General features: G+C 42.8%; 1 protein-coding gene across 1 annotated transcript in view; it reads right to left on the bottom strand.

Annotated features, from left to right (window-relative positions):
* PRTG (protogenin) overlaps positions 1–23,054 on the bottom strand; it is a gene marked incomplete at its 5' end in the record, with an annotated part of 80,499 nt that overhangs the window by 18,997 nt on the left and 38,448 nt on the right. Inside the window, 3 exons of the mRNA XM_085303660.1 lie at positions 16,859–17,047; positions 18,188–18,493; positions 19,597–19,761. Of these exons, the coding sequence (XP_085159786.1) occupies positions 16,859–17,047; positions 18,188–18,493; positions 19,597–19,761 (660 nt within the window). The remainder of the gene's footprint in view (positions 1–16,858; positions 17,048–18,187; positions 18,494–19,596; positions 19,762–23,054) is intronic.

The following is a 23,054-nucleotide window of genomic DNA, read 5'->3' as shown; positions in this document are numbered from 1 at the left end:
ACTGTCTCTTAAACATAGCTCTTTGGTTTCTAAAACACCAAGACAAATACCGAAAAGCACGTAACATAATCTGGCATTGCTCCACAAAAGAATAAATAGTGCTGCTGTTGACCTCTACAGGCCTCAAATATATCCACTGAAATCCTAGCTTAGCTGGGGTGTTTTGCTGTAGCAACTACCATTATTCAGAGGAAGGAAAAAAAAGGTCCTCTCTTTTGAAGACATTTCCCTAGTGATAAAGCTGACATGGAGAGCGGAAGGAACATCTTTCCAACCAAGACGGCTTATTTCCATCTGGCAGAGCTGTACCTCGCTACTGCCAGATGGTGTCCTCATGTACTTCCAGTGAGCACAGCTGGAAGGAGAGGCATCAAAGATGAAATGTCTGTATTAGTAGTTAAACAAAGATGAAAGTGCCAATATTAGCAGTCAAACAATTAAAAGAAAAAAATGCTTCTGGTCACTAAAGAGCTGGTGAAGTAATTTTTAATGCAACTATTTCATTATTAAGTTATCCAGATTGCACAAATTTAACTTTTAGGAAAAAAGTTACTAACAATAAAGTCAGTTCCATATTTACAGTGAAATAAATTCCATTCTCAAGACACTTTATTATATACCTGAAACCCTCTCAGCTTAAAGCAGCAGGCCACTAAGAACATAACCAACCAAAAATCCTAATCCACATAKAAGTCCATCATCTCTTCTCAAAAGCACAGAAATGTATTTTTCCTGATTACATTTTAACACTGTCTTTGAATGAATTTTCTGCAAAAGACCAAATTGTTTGTTGCATTCAGATTTTGATAATTTATCTTCATATGATTCTTCTGTTCCAAATAAATCTATGGCAGTAAGGATAGGTAAAAAGTATGTAGCAGCAGGTTCCATGACTGTTTCTAAAGCAGACACACTCTGGGGCAACTCTTCAGTCAGCCAAAGCTAATATTAAAAAGAGAATGAAGAATTCCTAAGCCAAAAGTATTACAGAGCTGTGTTTGCTGATGTAAACACAGCCAAAATTTTGTCTTTCTGGAAAATGCATCATAGAAAGCATCTGTTTACAGTCTATTTAGCCAAGGTTACAAGAGAGTGTAATATTGCAACCCCTAAAACCCTGCCATTGTTTCCTTCAGCTGCCGCATGTTTGTGAAGCTCCGAAGGCCTTGAAAGGAGCCAGAGCAGAGCCAACAGGTCAGGGCTAGATAAAATTAAGAAAGAATCTGAGGTCAGACCATGAAAGAACTCCCCCCCCCCCTTCACCCCTCCAGAAGAGTGAGCCCACCTCCAGCAGCCTTTCATTCAGTCCTGATAAGGGCAGAGAGACAGCACTCCACAATCTGGATTTCAAGCTTTTTAAGTCYTCTTTGGGGAGAGAAAAAGATAAGGGAGCCCAAAGAAAATGGACATTTTACTACCATCTACTGTTGACTCCTTAAGTTTGGATACTGAGCATACTTGCATACCTGTTTTGAACAACTCCGTTCTCAACATTTTCAAAGCAAAATATTGACCAAAAGAAAAATATCTGGGGCTTTGTTCTTGTTCCTAAGGAATTAGAACTTCAGAGAATTTCTTAACAACGACAACAACGTAGCTTGATGCTCTAAGTCCAGCTTAGTGAATCGAAACAACTTCCTAAGTGACATCCATGTGGTGGTTCTAATAGCTGGGGAAGGAGGTGAGAAAATCATTTCAGTTTTATTCTCACCTGCCTACAATATGTTAAATAATACTTCTTGCTTTCAATTAAAATGATCAAAATAGTATTGTACTCAAAAGGTTGGAAAAATGGTTGCTCTAAGGACAAAACCTATGCGGCCAAATGTCCATTTTTAATTTAACCTTTTGTGCGTGGGACGTAGTGTGTCCGGCCGAGGCCCCTTGTTGGGCAGCGGTCCGGCTGGCCGGCTCACGGGGCCGCCTTGGCGGGCGGCGGCACGGCCCCCCAGCCCGTCCCCTCCGCACAATAACCTCCAGATAATTATTCAAAGCAGAGGCCAGCAGCCTGGGCCGCTCTGACATCGGGTCACGGCCTATGACATCGGATCTGGGCTAGCCAAAGTCTGCTCCAAGCAACAGAGGTCCAGGGGAATTATTAAGGGGGAAGGGTGGGAAAGGAAGAGCRCGGAGAAATACTATCCTTAAAAATGTACTTTTGAAGCAAAGCAATGTAAATACAGCAGAAACTTATTAGGAAAATAAGCAAATACATTTCAAATATACTCGACAAAAAGGGATGGAGAGAAGTACATCAAGCCAAACAATAATATAACAAAGTTGGAAAGCAGAAGGACAACCCAAACCCAGGTCTCTGCCTCAAAAGAAGCTGCAGCACTGGATTTTATTTCTATTTCCTAAAAAATGCCCCTGTACATTGCTCAGGTACCTAGGAGTAAGGAAATAAGGCAAATTTAGTACACTAGTTGTATTATGCTTTTTAAAAATCTTCTCTAGGCTCTGGATAAATGATTTCTAAGCATTATTAATAATTTCATACTATAATATTAAACGGGCTTTCTTTTTTTTTCTTTCTTTTTTTAAAGGAGTTGGAATTCCATTAGGTCACACAGTTTAAATAATGACTCTTCAATATCAGATTAAAATAGTTCCTGAGAGGTTACAAATTACCAACACTTTACATCTCATGTGGTTTGTTTTTCAACTTAAAGGTAACTTTAAACAGTTAGAAGGAACAAAGCCTGTCTGTGATACTCATGTTTTCCTTTGCAAACCAAATAACTGAAAGTAGAACCTAAGCGATTTGTTCTTTGTACAACATTGTGTCAGTTTATTTTGGTAGAAACTAGAACATATGACACACGTGAATCGATTCAGCGAAACGCTCCGGCTTTCCGTGGCTTTGGATGGCTCTGGCTTATTTGTCTAGACGTGAAAAGGCCCAGCATGCCGCCGCCACAGCCTCGCGCATCCCCGCGCAGGCCCCAGGGCAAACGGCTCCTCGCCCGTCGCAGGGCGAGATCGCCGCCGCCGCCGCCGGCCGCTCCGTCCCGCACGCTGCGCTGGGGGCTCGCAGCGGCCACGGCAACAGCAGAGCTACTTAAACGGCTCTAATCTGGCCAAAAGAACTTAAGCAAGTCTCGAGGATTTTCAATTTGCTTTGGCTCTGTTTTCTTAGGAGCTGTGTGACATTACTGCTACGCTTGCAACGTTTCCCTCTAGTCCCCGTGTTGCTCTTGTGCTTTGGAGAACGGTTAAATTGCATGAGCAGAGAGCTCTCTTCCAATATTATTCTAACAGCACACTCTAAAACTAGCAGACACCCTTATGTTAACTAGCTTGGCTCACAGTTTTCAAAGTGARCCCTCAAAAGCTAACTTGAGAGCAATACCAGGGGCCTGGACAAACACCTAATTTTGATCTTTTGTGCTTGTCTTGTCTTCTGAGAGACCTTTTCTTTTGTTACTGCCTAGCGGAAAGCGCACAGCTCATTGGTCCTGCTTTGAAAGCCGAGCGCGCTGCCCGCAGCCCACCCCGCGGCGCGCAGTCTCTTTAATGGAATTACGTGGAGAGGCCACCTCCGCCAGAGGAGAGGCCGAGGGGAGCCGCAATTGCCCCCAGCCRCGACCACGGACGTGTCCTCTGCAAATGCGTGCCGCGCGCGGGCCGGGAGCGCTGCCCTGCAACAGGCACCTCGCAGGCGGCAGCTACCCGTGCACGAGTGGCAGCACGGCCGGCGAACCYGGCGCTGCTGCAGACGGTCGCCTAACAGCGCGTGCCGTTTCAAGCACTCCGCAGAGTGGAGCAGAACTGGGGCAATACGAAGTTCCTTTTATTTAARATGGGAGAGATTGAGAAGATCACCTCCCCAGTGAAGACTAACCTGCCCAGGTTACAGTCAGGAAAGAGATCTGGATAATTTGTCTGACCTTTGCACGAAGAGGTATGCTTCCTAGAAACACACTTCATCACAACACAGTAAGCACTCTGCAAAGTTTGGTTTAACATTTGTTTAGGTACGAAGCACTAACATACATGCACACCGACTGCCTGACATCCAGCATCACCTTACAAATGACACATTTTTATACGCTGACAAAGACAATCTATTCACAGCACCCAAACTTTCCCCTGAAGCTATGAAATAAATTTTCTTTCAGGACTAACATTTTCTGCTGGTCTGTCATGGACTCCTCATGCCATTTTGACCCTTTTGTGCAGCAAAATGAAAACACTATCTATCATTACTTGCAGCACAGTGACTTTCTAGGAGGTGCACAGTTTCATTACAAAAACATCTGTGGTTTGGTGACTCATCTCAGATCTCAAGCTTTGGGAGTTGTGCTGCTGCAAGCATGACTACAAGATGCAGAGGTTTCAGGTAGATCAACTGAAGATCAGTCTGGCTCTCTCCTCCTTGAGACTGCAGAGGGGAACTGTACTAACACACCTCCAAACTGCCAGATGTAGAACAAGTCAGTCACGACAGGAAAACTAGCAGTTACTTAAACACAAAATATGTGTAAGTTGAAACCACTACTCTATTTTTATTAAGCCAAATATTAGTTACATAGTCCATACCCAGCCGCATACACAATTAGGGCCCAAACTTCAGCGGGGAGTTCTGTTTTTGCAGGTGTCCCAGGTCCCTGCTCACACCGCTCCCTTGTACCCGCCACACGCCAGCTTGCAGCGAGGCACCCACCAGATAGACACACGTCTACACTGCGTGTACAGGGGCTTGCCAGCATGCACCCCTGTGGCAGCACCACACACTCATACAGACTTTTCCAGACATAAATAARGCTACTGCTTCATGAAACTCAAAATTTGGCACTCATTTGCTGAATACAGTGCAGAGGAGGAGGTTAATCTAGAAGTCAGACAAGTTTTATACTGAATTTGCTAGACCAATGCATTCGCCATAGACTAACAGTTAGCCTGACACACATTTACTGCCTTTGGGATGGCAGCTCTCATACTTCATTTGCTCAAGTTAAACCCAGAAGCATTAAAAATGCCTTAAAAGAAAAGGCTGGCATCAAGTTGTCTTTGTACACTATGTGCAATGCAAAATTCTCACCGAAACTTCAGCATACAATGCAAAACATTTTCCAATTACGCAGGTTAATTGCAAGAAGCAAGGAAGCCAGCAAGTATCACTTGTTAAGGGCTCAACGCGCATGCCTTGGCTCAGCAGGTAATTTCCCYTTAGCTGTGGTGGCAGGAGGACGCCGGCCTCAACTTCTGCAACCGTGGARTCCATCCCAGTATCCCCCTCCATACCTAAGCACGGCTGTTACTTACCATCCCCTTAGCTGCTTCATTTTCTACAGAAATGAGACATATCTTTGACATTTAACAAGGGGATTCAATTTAATTACACTTAGATTATGCTGAACAACCCCCCCGGTGGTTTGGCACAGCGGAGTTATTTTTAGCTTTTACATTTTCATACAGCAACGTCCTGAACTTCTGAAATATGCCCTGAAGAAAATTTCCATCTGTAATCATCGGAAAAGTACCCGGGACCCTACAATGTCCTCTCTCTAATACGCGCTAGTGCTACACGCAGTGGCACGCCGGCACGTGCCGKTCGCAGCGGCTGTGGTAGAATTTGCAGAAAAGTTTGTTAAAAGAACATGAGGGACAGCTTGTGGCCAGGCAGTGAAGCTGGGTATCCCACAGGCTCTCCCRGCCTCCCCAGCGCGTGCGGTGAGCGCGCGTTCGGGGCACGCGTTCACCCCAACGGCCAGGAGATTTTGCGCCTTGCCCGTACGGGCCGCGCTCGCCCCTGGCCGCCCCGCCGCTGCGCCCCCGCCAGCACCCGGGCCACGTAACGCCGGTGTCGCTTTTAGTCAAGCAGCTGATGTCAGCGGCCAAACCTCGGGAACGGCCTCGCCGGCAGCACCGCACTGCCGCCCGCGCCCGCAGGTCGGCCCTGATGCTCCCCGGAGCGCAAAGCCTTCGCTCGGCAGCGGGCTCCGCTCCCGAACTGCGCCCACGGCGCTGACACCCGTCCGCGAAGCGCCGCTTACTCTTCATACGGGAAAGCATCAGCACCCCAGTAGTAGCCTGAAAGACCACCCGAAACTTCTGAAAATCTTTTTGTTCTAGCCGACAACACAGTACTATTATTTCCTTAATCTTTGTGGAGTTTTAAAATGACAAATACGTATTTTTCCCCGTTTGGAAATGGATTACAGCATGTTTTAATGTAAATACTACTTAYGGCAGGTAAATACCACTGTACTTTAAAGGATGCTCAGAGTATAGCACAGAAAAGCAGTAACATGGAAAAGTAAATTACAACTTTGCAATTTTATCTGGAAAAGACTAGAATAGACTTCCCCAGACTGTACCCCTTTTCCAGGAATGTTTTTATGTGTTTGTTTAAAGTATTTTCCATAATTAYATGCACTGGAATTTGGCCTACCTGAAATTTTTCCTTCAAAATGTTTTTTTCTTTTCTTTCCTTTTCTTTTTCTTTTTTTTTTTTTTTTTTAATACAAATTGCTCTTTTAATAGGAAGCAACATGGCTGTTGTCAGAATGTTTGATCACGGACCAGCTGTAATTTAAAGCTTTCACCATACCTGCTGTATTTTTTTAATGAGTTAATTTTGTGAAGAACTAGTGTTGAATACATGTCAAACATCGTATTAACAAGCTGAAAGTTAGAGACAATAGATTAGGAGGCTAATCGAAATCAGAGTTATTTTTGTTATCTTTCCTAATGCATTCTAGATTTAAATCCAAGCTACATTAGTATCTTGATTGAAAAAGGGAGGGGAAAAAAATCCTGATGCAATTTCTCTGCATATGAAGTTTATACAACACTTAGAAAATGGAAAGCAGTCTGACTGATTGATTGCTTAAGTAAAATAAACATGCAGCTACTTAACTCTGCGCTAGCGATCTGCCTTCACACGGTTAAAAGGGCTCGCCGTCTCGAGCGCAGCTTCACCGGGCTAAAGGAGCCCGGGGCCGGCCGAGGGCTGCCGGGCAGCGCCAGGACCTTCCCCGGGGCTCACGTCCGCAGGGCGCCCTCGATGCACGGCCACCACGCGCGTCTCTCTTTTGTAACGCTCTAACCAGTTTGAGGCAGGGYGTAACACTCTGCCATGAGAACGGCAACAAAACTGTAGAGGTTGCTATAAATGCTGAAATACCACTTTTTGTGCAAAACTTATTACTAGGCCTTTTTTTTCAGATTTAAAAAAAAACAAAGTTTGGGAAGAAATATTTCATGGCAAGAATTTTCTTTTTGCAGCAAGCAAGACTGCTTTSCCCYACTTCTCACACACCCTCCCCTTCATTTGCCACAAAAATGCAACTCCAGGCAGCCTGAAAAAACGCTGGCTTTTCCACAATTACATCTTTTCAAAAAAAAAAAAAAAAAAAAGAGAGAGTTAAAATGTTTCAGGTAGCAATAATGCCCTCATGACAAATACACCCCAAGCAAGGTATTACTCAAGACAGAAAAGCTACCTGGAAGCATATTAGCTCAGCTTTGGAAGTGCATTTACATATTGCTAGTACAGAACCTGCAAAAAGCCCCTGCTATTAACTTTCCCATATAACTTTATCACAAGCAGTCACATGACTCAAAAGGGTAACAAAAACTCAGGCAAAATTAATCACTTCAGTTAACATTTTGATCACAACATCTGGCTTTTTGTTAAACAAATGAAGAAAATAAAAAAAACACAAGGGAAAAAAAAATAAGAAATGTAACTAGCCCTGTACAGCAAATGTTTTCTTCTGTCCACTCTGAAGTCTCTTTCATGTGCTAATGGTGGCATTTTTTTAAACTCTTCCCCTTTGACTTAGGCAGACCTTTAAGGACCTCACACATCTAATGGTTCCTCACATTCACCAAGAACAATCAAGCGAGGTCTGGGGGTTGACATGCAGTATGATTAATGGACAATGTTGATTTAATTTCCTATAACAGGAGTTTTCTCTAAGCCTTCTCCAAGGAGCAGTTTCTTTGCAATCCAGGACTTAAGTATTTTACTAATGAAGTCCAGTAAATAGCAAATTAAATAATGCTGCCTCCCAGAGGCACAGTCTCCTCTTTTAGGAAAAAGACYCACTGTATTTAAAGCTCTAGTTGGAGCTAAAAAGGCTGTACAACATATATGTACGTAGAGTTTTTTTCCCCATAAGAAATATGAGTAATTATCTGGTCATTCCTGCCATTTCAACTGCTGCTTCTTTTTCTTTGAAAGGGGAGTAGAAACTAAGTTAAAGGCATACCATAAGAAATTAAAATTTATTGGTCATTTTTACAAAAAATCTGTTAAAATARTCATTGTAATGCTTAGAAACATTTCTGAAAACACCTTTGGGGTTAATTAAAAAAAACATAAATGTTTTGAAGTGACGATCAGTACGTCCTTTTCATGAAGCAAATTTGACTCTCAGTTCCAGCAAATGCCCAGTGAAACACTGTTTGCATACACCCTATCTGTCCTAACTGTTACTCAATCAACGTGACACAATTTCCCATCCGCATTCCCATACAGGTTGAGTTTTAAATGGGCCACTTCTGGCCCCAAGAACGCAAAGAGCATTTCCTGCCAGATTCTAATCGCTTTTCCACTGCTGAAAGTTTCAGCTCTAAATACTTCCAAGATGACACAGTTTGCTTTGCTAGAGACTGGCAAACTATCTTGACACAAGCAAATAGCCTCTCCCTCCACCACCCTCGATTCCAGGTCGATTCCAGAGCAGTTGCTACGCAATTAGTCCCATGTCCCTGAAGAAACAACTGGGTCCAACCTCAGCGACGGGGCAAGCTGACAAAGAGGCAAAGAGTCTACCCCAAAACAGGCAACAGCCCTTCGTGCTGCTGGAACAGCCCCACGGAAGAGAGCCGTTCCCGTTCCCTTAGCAAAGCCTGTATCTTTACATTTTTATCCTTAAAACAGTGACAAAACATTGTCCCATGAAATAACAGCGCTTCCTTCCTCCAGACARCCCCACTACCTCTTTGGAGAGCCAGGCCCAACTGCTCCCAGCGCTCTGCTTTGCTCTTTGAACTGCAGCACCTGCGGTCTTACCTGGGCTTGGGCGCCTTTCCTCGCCTTGTCCTTCCCCTTTTCAGGGCAGCCAGCCTGGGAAGTCAAAAGGAATTACCACAAAAGTCAAGGCGCGTTTAAATGAGGCTGCTGGAGCTATTTTTTCCCAGATCAATGGATTCAGACTGGACAAGCTCAGACAGCATACTGAGGAAGGCTTTTTATAAAAGAAAAAATTAGGCAATTTTTCCAATACACAATCTGCCTGTTCCTGAAAGATCTTTACCCTCTATCTAAGGGAGCAGGCACACAACTTTCTGACCCAAGATTAGTGCTGCACACGTAAACAGTTCAGTAATTTTTCATCAGGTTTAAAGCCATTTCACATCTCTGCATTTAATCCAAAGAAACCTAGAACTTACTCTTATTGTAACAAATTGTCACGTTTTGTCACATGTCACACTTTAACCAATATCAAAACAGATATGTTGCTCATGCAGATGTACAGATCTCAGTATTTCAAAGGCTATTAAAGTTGATCACTGGCTAAATCAGTAAATTACCGAGAGGCTTGATGTTGTAATTTCAAATTGACAAATACACTGAACTTTAACTAAAGCTTTCCATTACAATTGGACTACGTTACAATGATAYTTACTTTCAAGAACAAAAACATGGGCAGATGTCCTTGTAATGCCATTTAAAAACACAAAAAATTAACAAATCTGAAACTTATTGGACAGAAGCATACAAATAGTGTCAGAAAGAATATGTGATGTCCAAAGTAAACAATGGGTTTTTTTCCTAACACCTACAATGAAAGTTGAGGTGAAAATGTGTAATTTGGAGACAAATCCAGGACAGTCCTCAGTGTGGGAGAAAAAAACGGAAAATGTAATTACAGAGCTACTCAGGAAGGAAGGCACTAGGCTTTTACAGATGTGGCACCTGAGCTGCGTGACACGCATGCAGCGCTAGCAGCTGGGAGTTAACTGCCCTCTCTTGAACAAGCTGGTTCCTCTCCGGGATTCCCGAGCGCGCTCGGCCGAAGCCGAAGCCGAGGCGGTTGGTACATCGGGTGCCGTGCCAGCGCGCCCACAGAGCCGCACGGAGCTGGACTCGAGCGTCCGCTTGCTTCTGCTCCGTAAGATTTCAGTTTGCAACCCGAGCGAATCCACTTCTCACCTAAACAGAGCACTTTAATATTCCCCTCCCATTTACGGGGGGAGGCACAACCGACGCGGGCGGCTCTGCAGGTCGGCTCGCCCGGGCTCGTCCCGCCGGCGCTGCGCAGCCGCCCCGCCGCGAACCGCACGTCCGGATCTGAGAGGAGAGCCCCGCCACAAAAAAACCACCACCGCCGAGAGACGCGTGCAAGGCAGCGTACCGCAGCAGCCTGCCAGTTCCGGCCCAGCTCGGGCAGAAACCCTGATCGCCTTTCACTCGTGGACCGGTAGAACGTCAGCTGTCTCCGCATACGAAAAGGGCAAAAGCTTATCAAACCACCATTTGCTCTGACATTTTGCAGGTTAAAACACACACACACAACAAAACCAAATAAACCCCCCAGCGTGATAAACCTCCCCCTCCCCTTGCCAGCCCCCTTTAATCTCTAGGGTCTTTTTTTCTTTTAAACCCTGGCGGGGAAGGGGGAATATATCTTTTTTTAAGAGGAAGTGATGTGCAGACACGCCGCGCCTGCCCTCGGGGACAGGCTCACCGAAGCGGTGGCAGGTCCCTCGCACGACCGCGCAGCACAGCACGGCACGGCACGGCACGGCACGGGCGTCTCGCGTGGCTGCAGCGCGGGCGAGCGCACCATCGCGCCGGTGAGCCCCGCAGCTCGGGCTCGTTCAGCACGCTCGCACGCGCCTGCGGCCGAGCTAGCTGCGGCCGAGGCTGCTTTGACACCCGCCCGGTCTGCTTCGAGGGCGTCGGGGTTTACCGCTCTGCAGCGAGACCGGGTCGGCCGCCCGGCTCCGCAGAGCCSCCGCGCCGTCGCCGACGAGCAGCGGTAGCACGCCTGCCGCGCACCATCGGCAGGACGGACGGACAAGAGGTTGAGTTTAAGGATGTAATCGGCGTGAGYAAACACTACGCTGACCCAGCCGTAAACAGCAGTAATAAGTGATAATATTTGTCCTGGTCACCTCCCGAGCTATKAGACACGCTTTTCACCAGGTAACAACGCAATATAATGCCTCCCAGCGCCCGCAGCGTGGACAGCGCACGATGCTGCCGTACGGGCTGATAAACGTGAGCAGAAAAGCCTTGGTATGGCTGTTCACTAGCAACTCAAGTCATCTCCCCAATTATTTTTTTTTTTTGCACAGCTGTAGTTTATTCAAATCAACATTTTCACTGACTRTGTCCAACCCAAGCAGAGAAAAAGGAGATCTGTAGTTACTAGATTCTATTTTACTGAATGACTTTTGGGAGCAATTAACTGCGAAAAAAACTGAATGTTGAGGGAGAAGGTCTGTTTTTGCGCTTTGTGTTTCGGCACTTTTTTTTTTTTTAACTCATTGGAAATACATGGGACACAATTTTTGGAAGGTAAAAGGATATGGAAGTGATGCTCCTGGATTTCAGTACTGTGCTTATTAGAAATGCTTTCTTTATGGTTCTATTTTCAGCTGAAATGGAAGTCGATTTGCTAACCTGACAGGTTATCTCATGAAGCTGTACAAATGGTTGGTTCCTTGAAACTGTACAGGAGTCCCAAGCTGAAATTTCATAGTAACTTGTAATGATACAGCAATATCAATCTCCATACACACAGTTTGGGATATCCCAGACACGAGACTACACTGACATCCACGAAACCTGGCATCAAGCTGAAATTATAGCCCTAATTATCAGAAATTGCTACACTGACATATTGATAAACATGGAATAAAAGATATATGTGGTTATAAAGAGGTATCAGTAGATCCAGGGGAAATTAAAGAGCCAGAACTGGGGGAATGCTAATTGTAGCCGGTAGCTGGCTAACTGCTTGGCAGAAGCTCCCTTTTCAGAAGCGAGTGCCACAGTCCCAGGACGTGTCGTTGTGTCGTGGAAGTTTCTTTGGTTTCTTTGGCCTGAGAGGAGGAAAAGGCACTTTCCCGCACTCCTGCCACTCCTTAACAGAAAGGGTGGGATGGGAAGGAGTTTCCAAGCACGGAGGTTCTTCTCATTCAGACAAAACTTCTTGAGAACATGCAGTAATCTGCACAAACATAATTAAAAATGCATCGGACAGAATGTACGTGTTTTCCCAGAAGAATGGGAAAGGGGGCAGCGAGCGGAAGGGAAACCACCTCCACTTGAAAGTCGCCAGACAAAACATTTTCAGTCAGACCTGTGGTTTCTGGCAGCACGGCAACAGCAGCAAGGTGGGAGAGCGGTGCCGCCCGGGGAAAGCAGCTTTGCTTCGCAGAGGCTCGCGCCTCGGAGGAGTCGCCGGTCGTGGCCCGCCGCAGCCCGCGGGGAGCCCGCCGGCGCGAGCCGCCGTCCCGCGTGGCCGTGCGGTCGGCAGGACAGGAATTTCCGGCGGCTCTCCCGGGGGGTCCCACGTCAGGGAAAGGTTATGGTATGTGGTCTCGGATGCCCGAAGCGTTTTCATCAAAGCTAACAGACCAGTTTTTCCATCCCCTCGGGGTCTGGCTGAAAACGGTCACGCAGGATGCTATCGGTCATGCAGGATGCTATYGTCCCGTATGCAACAGGAACAAAAGGGCACCCAGGTTGTGCACACCTTCGCCACAAGCCGTTTGGCCCCGGGGTTTCGTGTGYGCTCAGCAAGCGCGAGCATCAGCCACGTCTCCGAGGTGCGACTCTGGGAGACCCTCGCCGCAGCGGCCGTGGGCGGCCGAGCTCCCGGGCGGCAGCAGCACGCCTGCCTCCACGCCCGCGCACAGAGCGTGCTGGCGGCACGAGCCCACTCGGGTTTCCCCACCACCGACAGCAYGGGCTTCACTGCTTCCAGCTGCAAAAATATTGCTGCTCCTAGCACGCCTTTTGGTAAAGGYGCCCAGCGTGGAACTACGCACGTAAGAACTGAGAAGAGACCCAAGAGAGGGAGCATGCCTACTCCAGGCAGCCTGAAGGACAGCGTCCTTGCGCCAGCCAGCACCGTGGCAGATCATCTTGAGTTCGTAATCGACGAGCTGAATTCGATTTTACTCTTTCTAGACGCAGGTCGCAGGATGAGATTTCCATCAGCAGTCCCTGTAAGGAAGTTCCTGACTCCAGTAGACCAGGTAAGGTTAAAAGAGGCTCTCCTGAGTCACTGCCCTTCTTCTAGAGCCTCCTCTGGGCCACAGAGGTGCAAACCCAGCGAGCTGGGATGGGCAAGCAGCAGAGATACGTACACCCGTCTAAAATGCTCTTTGAAGAACTAACTCAAAGACAAATAAAAAGGCAAAAATGAGCTTCTCTGACATTCCTTTTGTTTTAACTCTCAAGCTTTGCCAATCCCACTCAAGCTGCAGTCAGAGAAGGTTCCCAAACAAACTCTTCCACCAGCCAAACTTGCTTGACTTCTCAACACACATCCTGAAACACCACAGAGGCAGAAGCTGTACCAGCCAGTCCGTGAAGGCTCGCCACACGGGCGTTTGGCAGTGAGAGCCAGAACTTTCTAGAGCAAGAGGAAGCAAAGGCGGAATTAAAAATAGAGGCAAAAATGCATGGTATGCACCCAAGGGTCTGCTCCCGTGGCAAATTCAAGTGATAACGTTAATGGAATTTTACACTGGACTAGGAAGTGGCCTGCTGTTGAAAAATAAATGCCAAGACCTTTAAYACATACAAACGTCTATGTGAAACCGTGAGTATTTATTTTGAGAATCGCAGCCCTGAATCTGATCAGAGCATTTAACTCTGCTTACGTGGTGACTATCACACTAAATAATCCAGTTAAAAATACACAGAAGTAATTGGGTACACTTACAGTGGAGTGAGAGAGGCTGGGTCTGAAAAAGACAGGGTAGGAACCAATAGGAGATTAAAACACACAGCATAATATTCAAATTGCTATATTTAATGCCCATTCACGGTAACCCCTCTTACACTGGCCCTGTTGCTTCTGCTTTGTCTCTCAGCCTTGACCTTGCATCAAAAGACCTGTAGCTATTTGCAAGTCTTCTGCTGTTCAACAGTGTTTTCAGTAGAGTTTGGAAGCCAAGTAACTTCAGTGGCAACAGACAACACAYGAAAAATTACTCCACTTCTGCTACTGGGAATTACCTAATACTATTAGCATATTCTTCCATATTAGGAATTTTTTTTTGTGCTTTTTTGACTGTATTATCCAACATGTATGAAACTGAAAATCCTTAATAAACCCTTCTCCTTCAGATCTCTCACTTCCAGTATTCTACTAACGCCTGTAGCTCATCATGAAGACATTAAAGGTCCTTTWAGCTACTAATTTATTGATAGTCTCTTTAAAATAATGTCCTCAGGAGAGGCAAATGCATGACAGAATGTAAGTCCTCAAAGCCTCTGCCTAGTTCACTAAGGTTTTATTTATTTATTTATTTAATCATAGTCAGAAAATCTAGAGATGGCCTTGTTTTGTCTCAAATTCTGCCAGGTAGAGCCAGTTTCTACTAAGTAATATTTTGCTTTCACTTAAGTGAAATAGCCTTGTCCAAGATGATTTAAGTTACTCATGAGAAATAAAAAGAGCTAATTGGTCCCTAACTACTACTGTGTAGATCTTGCTACATTTTCTGCAGCTGTATGTTACATGTAATTTTATCCGCTCTATTCTCCACATGTGCACCTGCTATGGGCAGGGAAAGCTTGGTCAGGTACTATTTTCAAGGAAAAAAAAATAGYATGAACAAGCATTTCAGACAGACAGCTTCTCCATGGGCAAATAAAGTAGTCAAGCAGGTACTGTCACTATCAAAAGTCYGTGAGAACTTCCCAGGCTTCAACATGTGTAGCTATCTTAACAGTGGAAAATCATRACCTAGTAAAATTTCCTGTGCCAAACAAGATCTTTCTGTAGGTTTAGCAATGAATGTCTTTTTCCTTAAATGCTATGAAGCAAGAAAAAACAAGATACTTGCGAAGACACTTTTATAGGAAAACTCCCCTTATTTGATATCAACATTCTAATAGCTCATCAACACATAAAAAGAAAACAAAAAAAACCCTCCCCCCGCCAAATCCCAGCTGACTTCTAATGAAGTTACTTGAAAAAAAAAGCTCTTCAGTGGGCCTATCCTACAGCATCATAAATTACAGACTGTCAGAAAAAGATAAATGATAGCAATCAGATTTTATGAGACATACCCTGTTTTGCACTCAGAATTATGATGAGGAATACTCAAAACACCGCATGCAACATGGCTGCATGGATAACTAAGCATATGAGCTTTTTCACACTCACATGTCTTCAAATCTGGAAAACAAATGTGACTATATGACAGTTTTAATTCCCCAAACTTCCTTTGTTTTTGTTTTCTTCTCTGCCTACATGCTTTACCAGTAAGAAAAACAGCAAAACACATGGATAAAATACATATTTTAACATATTTCTGTCAAATAAATCCCCCCTTAGATCAAAATCTTATGTACTGAGAAAATCTATATGTTGGGGGTCACACAGTTGAGAAGTTTGCATGTGTCTGAAATTATTGTTTTGTAACTGCATAAGGAGAAAACACACAAAAAATATATGTACATTGTAGAATAGAGACACCACATCCTTCCAGCCCACTGCTCTTTTGTCTCAGAGCTCTGTTAAACAGTCAGCTGCTGCCAGATGCTCTGGCTAGGAATGGTCACAGATGGTCAGTTGTCCAGTTAACAGAGCTGAACGCTACCCTCAAATCTCCCCTAAAATAGTATCTGAACTATCTGCAGCAGATGAGAATATCTGAGCATGGTCAAGAGGCCATTTGACCCAGTTAAGACTGAAGATCAGTTTTGATAATTTAGGCAAGATTAGATCTCCACACTGCCCCTAAGTAAATTGTTTTGATGCATTTCAAACACAGTGTCAAGTCCTATAATATTTTTGCTGATTAAATTACAAATCACATTTTTATGAAAAAAATCTCAGTTACATATGCAAACAGAAATATGTTCTACCTGGGGATGATACCAACAAATCTGAACCACCATGGATTGCAAGAGCCACAGGAAGAATCAGAGTCTGATGATCAATGGATTCAGCAAGCTCTGTGCCCTAATCTTCGTATTCAACTCTGCAAATATTTACCAGTACTCCTCAAAATATTAATGGCATAACAACATGTACAGGGGCTACTAGCTACTACCCCTTGCATGTTACATCACATTAATATTTTAAGGTATTTGTAGTTTATTTTTACCTTAGTATCCCAGTAATATTTTAAGGAATTTGTAGTAATGTGTCCTATAGCCATATAATGGTGAGCAAGCTGATAGTGCTCAGTGTGTACTGTAGCTGTGACAAAAGGCATAGCTAGATGTAACAGAGAAAATCCTTTGACATTTTGCAACTTTTTTCACTGTTATTAGATCAAGCACAAAAACACAAAAGCTAAAAACACTGAGCATTAAATTGAGTACTAAAAAAGAGAAAGACTTGGGTCCTTTACTAGCAGTATTTACTACCTACTAGTTCTAGGTCTTGTGATAGACCTAGACCTAATTGAAGATCCTTCTTCCAATTTATAACAAATTTGCAGGATCTCGCCACCTAAGTGTTGTGCAACATCTCTAAGGGTAGAATTATTCCATCAACAACACAGCTCACACTTGCATGGTTTACTGCTGGTAAAATAGACAAGTCTAACATTTTTGCCTTATTGGTCTCAAGTAAGATTTAAGTTATCCTTTGACTTMATTTTCTTCCAGAACAGTTAAAATTTTTCTTTATGCACTCACCTAAACCACTGACAGTATATTCAAGATCACCGGCATCCAACAGAATTGGTCCATTCTCCTGCTGACCTTCTTCCTTGTAATATAACTTGTACCCTTGAATAGTTGCAGTGTCCTCRGAGTCCTGCTGCCACTGTACTGTTATGGTTGTACAGTTCATCGGCTCTAAACGCAGCTCAGGAGATTTAGGTGCTGTTTAGAGGATATACACAGTATTTTAATATTCGAGAAACAAATAACTTCCAYAATCCATCTGCATTTCCATCACTCCAAAGTTTACTCAAGGGTTTGATTCCAGCTCATCTGTGTACTCACATTATTATTTCTTTATGATATAGGCTGGCCTTACTTATATAGCTAATCCAAACACTTAATATAAGATAAGTAAGTAAAGAACCCTCTTGGAATTCAGCATCCTTTTCTCTCTCCTTTTTTTTAAGAGAGAGAACAATAAGAAAAATGAAAGCAATCCAAAAGATTATTATCAAATATGATTAGTAACAACATCCTACATCCTTAAGTGCTAATAATTCACTACACAAGTCAAAGCTCAGTGAAATCCAGATTCAGTGGATATGGACCAAAACTAAGAAGCAAAGTTACAAGCTCAAACCTACACCTTTAAGGCATTCCTCTGAAGTTGAATGCTCTCCTGTTTAACATTACTAAATAATAATAATCATATAAGCCAAATCAATTATAATGACTTAAAAGCAGATTTCAAATATCAAGTCAAAAAATATGTGCATTTTGCTTGTAATACATGCATACATGCATCAGCTCAGTTCCTTTAAGTAAATGCATACACAGCCATGTTTAATGTCCTAATTTACAGAAATTGGTTTTGCATTGCACAACAACGCATTTTTAAGTTAAAATTATGCAGAACATAAGAAAAGACTACATTATCATTGGAAATGATGATAAAACTTTACAAACAATATTCGAGCAGCTTACAGACAAAAAGCTTCCTACTATTGTGTGAAATATGTGAACATTAACAATGTGAAAAAAACAAAGATAATACAAAATAACACATCCGCTTTTGCTTCTACTGTTACATATAAGGTCTTCTACAAGACAGATTAGGTCCTCTTCAATTTGTGATCCTGAAACTATGTATTAACTATATGTAATTTATTACTGCAACTACAAGTTTGTGCAGATTATATACTGAATGATGGTTAGAACACAATTTTCTAGATTACCAAAGCGAATATGTGTAACAGAAATCTATTTCAAATTCTTGCACTACTTGTCAGAAAAAAATGTAGCCTTCTGATAAAGCTGCAACTGACCCCATCCCCACGCTGTCAGCAACRCAAGAATTACCTTTCACACTTGTAGCTTTGGGAGTCCGGTGGGAAGTCCACAGAGACGCCTCCCCCCAGCCAATCCTTGTTGCGGCAGTGATACGAACCAAGTAGACACTGTCAGGCCTTAGGCCTTCGAGGAGATACTCATCTGAAGTCCCAGGAAGCTCCAAGACTTGGATTTTGCTCTCAGTGCTGAGACGGAAAGACAGACGGTACAAGACCACTTGGCCTCGCCTGTATTTCGCTGGGATTGGCAGCCAAGAGATGAGAATATCCGTAGGACTCCGGCTTGTCAAACTAATTTCAGGAGCCCTCAATGGAACTAGAAAGAGAAAGGACAAAGTTTTGGACCTTTGGAAAAAGAGGGATGTAAAATTTTCATCCAACACCTTACCTGTGCTGAGGTACCAATAATACATGAGTATTGCCCAAGAAGGTTTGCGGGGTATTGTTTATTTTGGGGATAATGTGACACAGCTCATACTTCTCACCTTCTGCATACAATGCAGATTTAGCAAACTCCTTCTTGTGAGACCCTCAACACCATCCTTTCTAGCTGCTGCCAGCAGTAATTGATGTCAGTCAACACCCTGCTCTTCCAACAAACTGACTGTCAAGGTTAAGATGCCACAGTTAAATTGGGAGGCAGCACAACCACCCGTAGCATTCAAGAGTCACTGCATGCTTCCTTCTGCCAACCGTGTTACAAGAGCAGTAACTCCTGGCAAAGAGAGAGGCAGGCAACTGGAACTGGAAACGTTTCACCCTGCCAAAACTTAGCCCTGATACAACTCGCTAATCAGTTCTAACAAACTGTACCAAACAGTTTGTTGTTGTCACTGTGTTCAGGTCAGCCAAATCACTKCATGGAAATAGGTTGATATGGTCCTTCTGAAATTCTGGCTTCAGTAATAACTGCATACAGACCAAAAAAGAAAATACCTTGACTTTCTGGTATTTCAAATTGTTATGCCAAATTTTCCTTCAAAAGTTGAAGGAAATGCAGTGGGCATGTAGTTTGACTTACATTTCAGACGCCCAAGAACACCACACACACAAGCAATGAAGCTTTCTGCGGGCAGAGTGAGAAAAGTTTTAAATTACCTGCTATTAAAAATTCATAGAGGCAAAATCTGAGACTATGACCAAATTCTTGAATAACTGCCTAGAGTAGTTATTTAAGTGATTTAATGAAACAGTCGTTCAACTGATAAAAGACACTGTATGTAACRCACAACGTTATCTGGTCATAATGCCATTTTATTCTCATTCCTTTCACTAGCTGGCTCAGTTTCCCTCATGTGTAGGCAGAAGCCTCACAAATGTCAGTGGAGCTTGGGGTCCTCAGAAGTTGTTAGCACCAGATTGTACACCTCTGTGCAAGTAAAAATGCTCGTTTCAGTCAATGGTATTTATTTGTCTTACCATCTTCAAGGGTGTGCTGAGTCACATGATCCGACATCTGACTGGCTCCCAGAGGCATGTAAGCTACGATATAAAAGGTATAGTTGCTGGCGGGTTCCAAGTCRTCAATAATGTAATGGGTTGTATCATTTCCAATGACTACTTGGTACTCTTCATTGTTTAAACCTGGCATAAAACAAGGGTTAAACAAACAAACGAAAAATTGCTGACAATCTCTAAACAGAGTATCCTCTCTTTGAGATCTTATAATGTTATTTCATGTTTTTCCCCAACTTACTCCTCACTATTTTTTCAGCCCTACAAAGTAGAAGCTCTTTCATGCACAGGAGTAACTGTGTCTTGCTGTGGTGTAGATTATGGTGTTTCAGGATTTTCCTGAATAAGGGATGCTGAATGCAATTCTAAAACCCTTTTTAGAGTTAGTCACAACAAACTGTGCCCAATGTACAGTAACACAACAGACAAGCTCTAATAGCCTTATCATTCATAGCAAACCTTTAAATCTATTTGTTTAGAGTCGGGGATTTTTTTCAAAACCTATTTACGGAGCCTTCCTATAGCAGACTGGGAGGAATGCAAGGGCTCCACTCTATCAAAAACAAAAAACAAACAAAACAAACAGAAAGAAGCTGTTCAGCAAAAGGATCTCATTTTAGCCCTGCAAATTCTATTACGTTTGATTGACATGGTTTTTTTCTTTAATTCAGAGAGAAGGCAATAGGAACAGCCCAGAATGAGCTTCAAAAATGTTTTGCTCCTTAATGAGTTGTTAAAAAAAAAAAAAGAAAAAAGAAAAGAAATCTCAGCAATTCACATTAAGATATGCATAGCAATGCATGCAGCAGTCCTTGCCTTTGTTGGACTTTATCCCTATAGAGTAAGGCTATAAAGTGGAATAAGTGTGGTGAAAGCTGCTGTGTTCASGAACAATTCACACCAAATGCATGTCAACTTAATCAAAACTCTGTAAGAGCCAGCCCCTCCTCTTCACAACTGAATTTATAAACAAAACCAAAGGCAAATTCCACCATTAAGTTTTCCCACATTTATGAATTAACTTGATAGCATTTTAATTAGACAAGATTACGAGCATCTCACAACAGACTAGTTAATGGCTTGTTAATTAGGAATTGCAAGGCACGATTTCTGACCTGCTCAACAAGATCCTTGAGCTCAAATTAAAAGGACTTGTTCTCTCATTGAAAGGATTGCCAGGCCTCATGCAGAGGCCCTAATGAAACAGCCATAATAGAGAACAAGGCTGCCCTTCCACCACAATCAGTGTCCCCTTTGTGCCTCCCCTAAATCACTAACAAGGAATTAACACACTCCAACATGCACGCTCATCAGACCCTTATTCTTCTTGCTACCATGACCCTTATTCGAATGTAAAATATTCTGCTTAAAGAAAAAAAAAGCAAAAAACAAAACAACCACCTGTTAGTTTCTTCAACCAACTTTAATAAAACACTAACTTTTTTTTATAGAGATGAGGGCCTGAGCCTGTTTTTACAGTGAAGCCATCTGAACACTCGAGTTGTGAAATTAAATGACAGACAGTACCTTTTGTATTCAGAGCACCTACCACATGTGAGTTTCAGAGAAAAATCTCTGGAACCACATACAATCAATGAGTTATCCAAATTTCCTTTSTGTTTAAAGATTATGGACTCACAGGCATTAGTATAATTCAGGAGATTTAGCAAGCACTGGTTTAGCTTTTCTTTTACAATAAAAGTTGCTTACTCATTTATACTGACAAATGAGGTTTCTAAATAAAATGAGAGCAATATATCAATATAAAAAGTATAATGAAAAAGGTTACACGTACTACAAACCTTAAGCAAGTAAAATATAGTCCAGTCAGATACATCTGAGATCCTTTGTGACACGAAGATATAAATTAAAATTCATTASGGACTGAAACAAATTGTGAGGGTAGACGAGGGAAAGGTAGGCTGAAGGGAATAATGACAGCAACACATTCCTGTAGACTATTTACATGAATACATAATTATCCAGAATTCTTGCAAAGTAAGGTGTTGACAATGTCAGCAGTCTATGCTAGCACCAGGCAATGATGCAAATATCATCTTATAAAGGAAAAACTTTTGATTCAATATTTAATTTGCATTTCTTTAAACATAGCTAGTTCTGTATTTAACGTTACAAAACTGACTCATATGATACTGCTGAACAAAAGCATGCTTTCTAGCTTTTCAGTAATGCCTCTGACATGTGGCTAACACCCTCAAAAATGTTCACAGACTATCAATTAGAAAACAGTTATTTTTGCAAGAGCTCTAGTCCACTAGCCTTCGAACCCTGACATTTTCGCAATAATGCAGAACAAGACAGCAGTGTTTTTGTGTCCTGATGCAGACTTGCTGGAGCTACTCAATCATGTTATCAAAGTAAAAATGCACAAAAATGCTACATTTTGATTTCCAGCACTGGAATTACTCCACATAACATTAGCCCTCCTCACTCCTCCAGTGTGGAATTCTTTATTGACGTGAAAGGATGCACAGCTGCCTTACATAAAAGTAAATATTGCAAGACTATCTGGGAAGATGAAAAAATGGGTATTTGAGATAGCAAGCTCAAATAACTCAGGGTTTGGGTTGTTAGAAGACAAGCTACAATTTCACTGCGTAATATAAAGCCTGTGGATAAACAAGGAAGTGAAGCAGGAGCTGAATAATAATTTTGCAGAATACAAATTTTCGGAAGATACTTTCTTTTCCCTACTGTGCAGGAGTATTTCCCTCCCTCAGAACAGTTGCCCAGTTTCCTTTGAAGTCACCCTGGCTCTGCTCACTACGCTGGCACCAGACATACAATTACCCAGATAGCTTATCTAGTGTGACTTTATTCATATTAGCTTYGAGTGGGGGCTGTGAGCACAATGCCTCAGTGACTGAAAGTGTAGGGGGTAATTTCCCGCACCTCTTGTCCTCATTATCTTTTAAAACTCTTTCCTTCCTTCCCTCAAACAAAATTCTCTTGTGTCCTGAAAAATCCCACTTGCAAAAGCAAAGGCAGCTATTCCTGCATCAGTATTAGAGTAATTAAGCTGTCCTTCCTGTCCTCTGCTTAGCAGATGGCAGACTGGTATTCCACACTGAGAGCTGAGCATCTGCAGCCCTGTCCTTGAATAAACTAGCTACTGAATAGAGATGGAAAAAAAGCAATCACTTCTCCTAGAAAACAGAGCTGTGGCTCAGAGATGCGTCTCCTCTCTTTAAACCACGCACCTAACAAATTTCAAAGTCATTTCAGTCGCTTCCTTTGCTTATGAAATGTGCCAGCTTTCTATCACCTTATAGATTTCCTTAAAGATATGACATAATACTAGAAGTGATTCAAAAATTGTAATTACTCATTTTTATCCTAGTTAACTATTTCCTTTTATATAGAAAAGTATATAGCATTTCAGAGACTAAGACAAAGTGTTC

Source organism: Rhea americana, unplaced genomic scaffold, assembly GCF_003343005.1.
Source record: "Rhea americana isolate MKP2758 unplaced genomic scaffold, rheAme1 scaffold_2, whole genome shotgun sequence".
Lineage (NCBI taxonomy): Eukaryota > Metazoa > Chordata > Aves > Rheiformes > Rheidae > Rhea > Rhea americana.
Note: the sequence above shows the minus strand (reverse complement) of the source record. Positions and strands in the feature narration are given on the sequence as shown.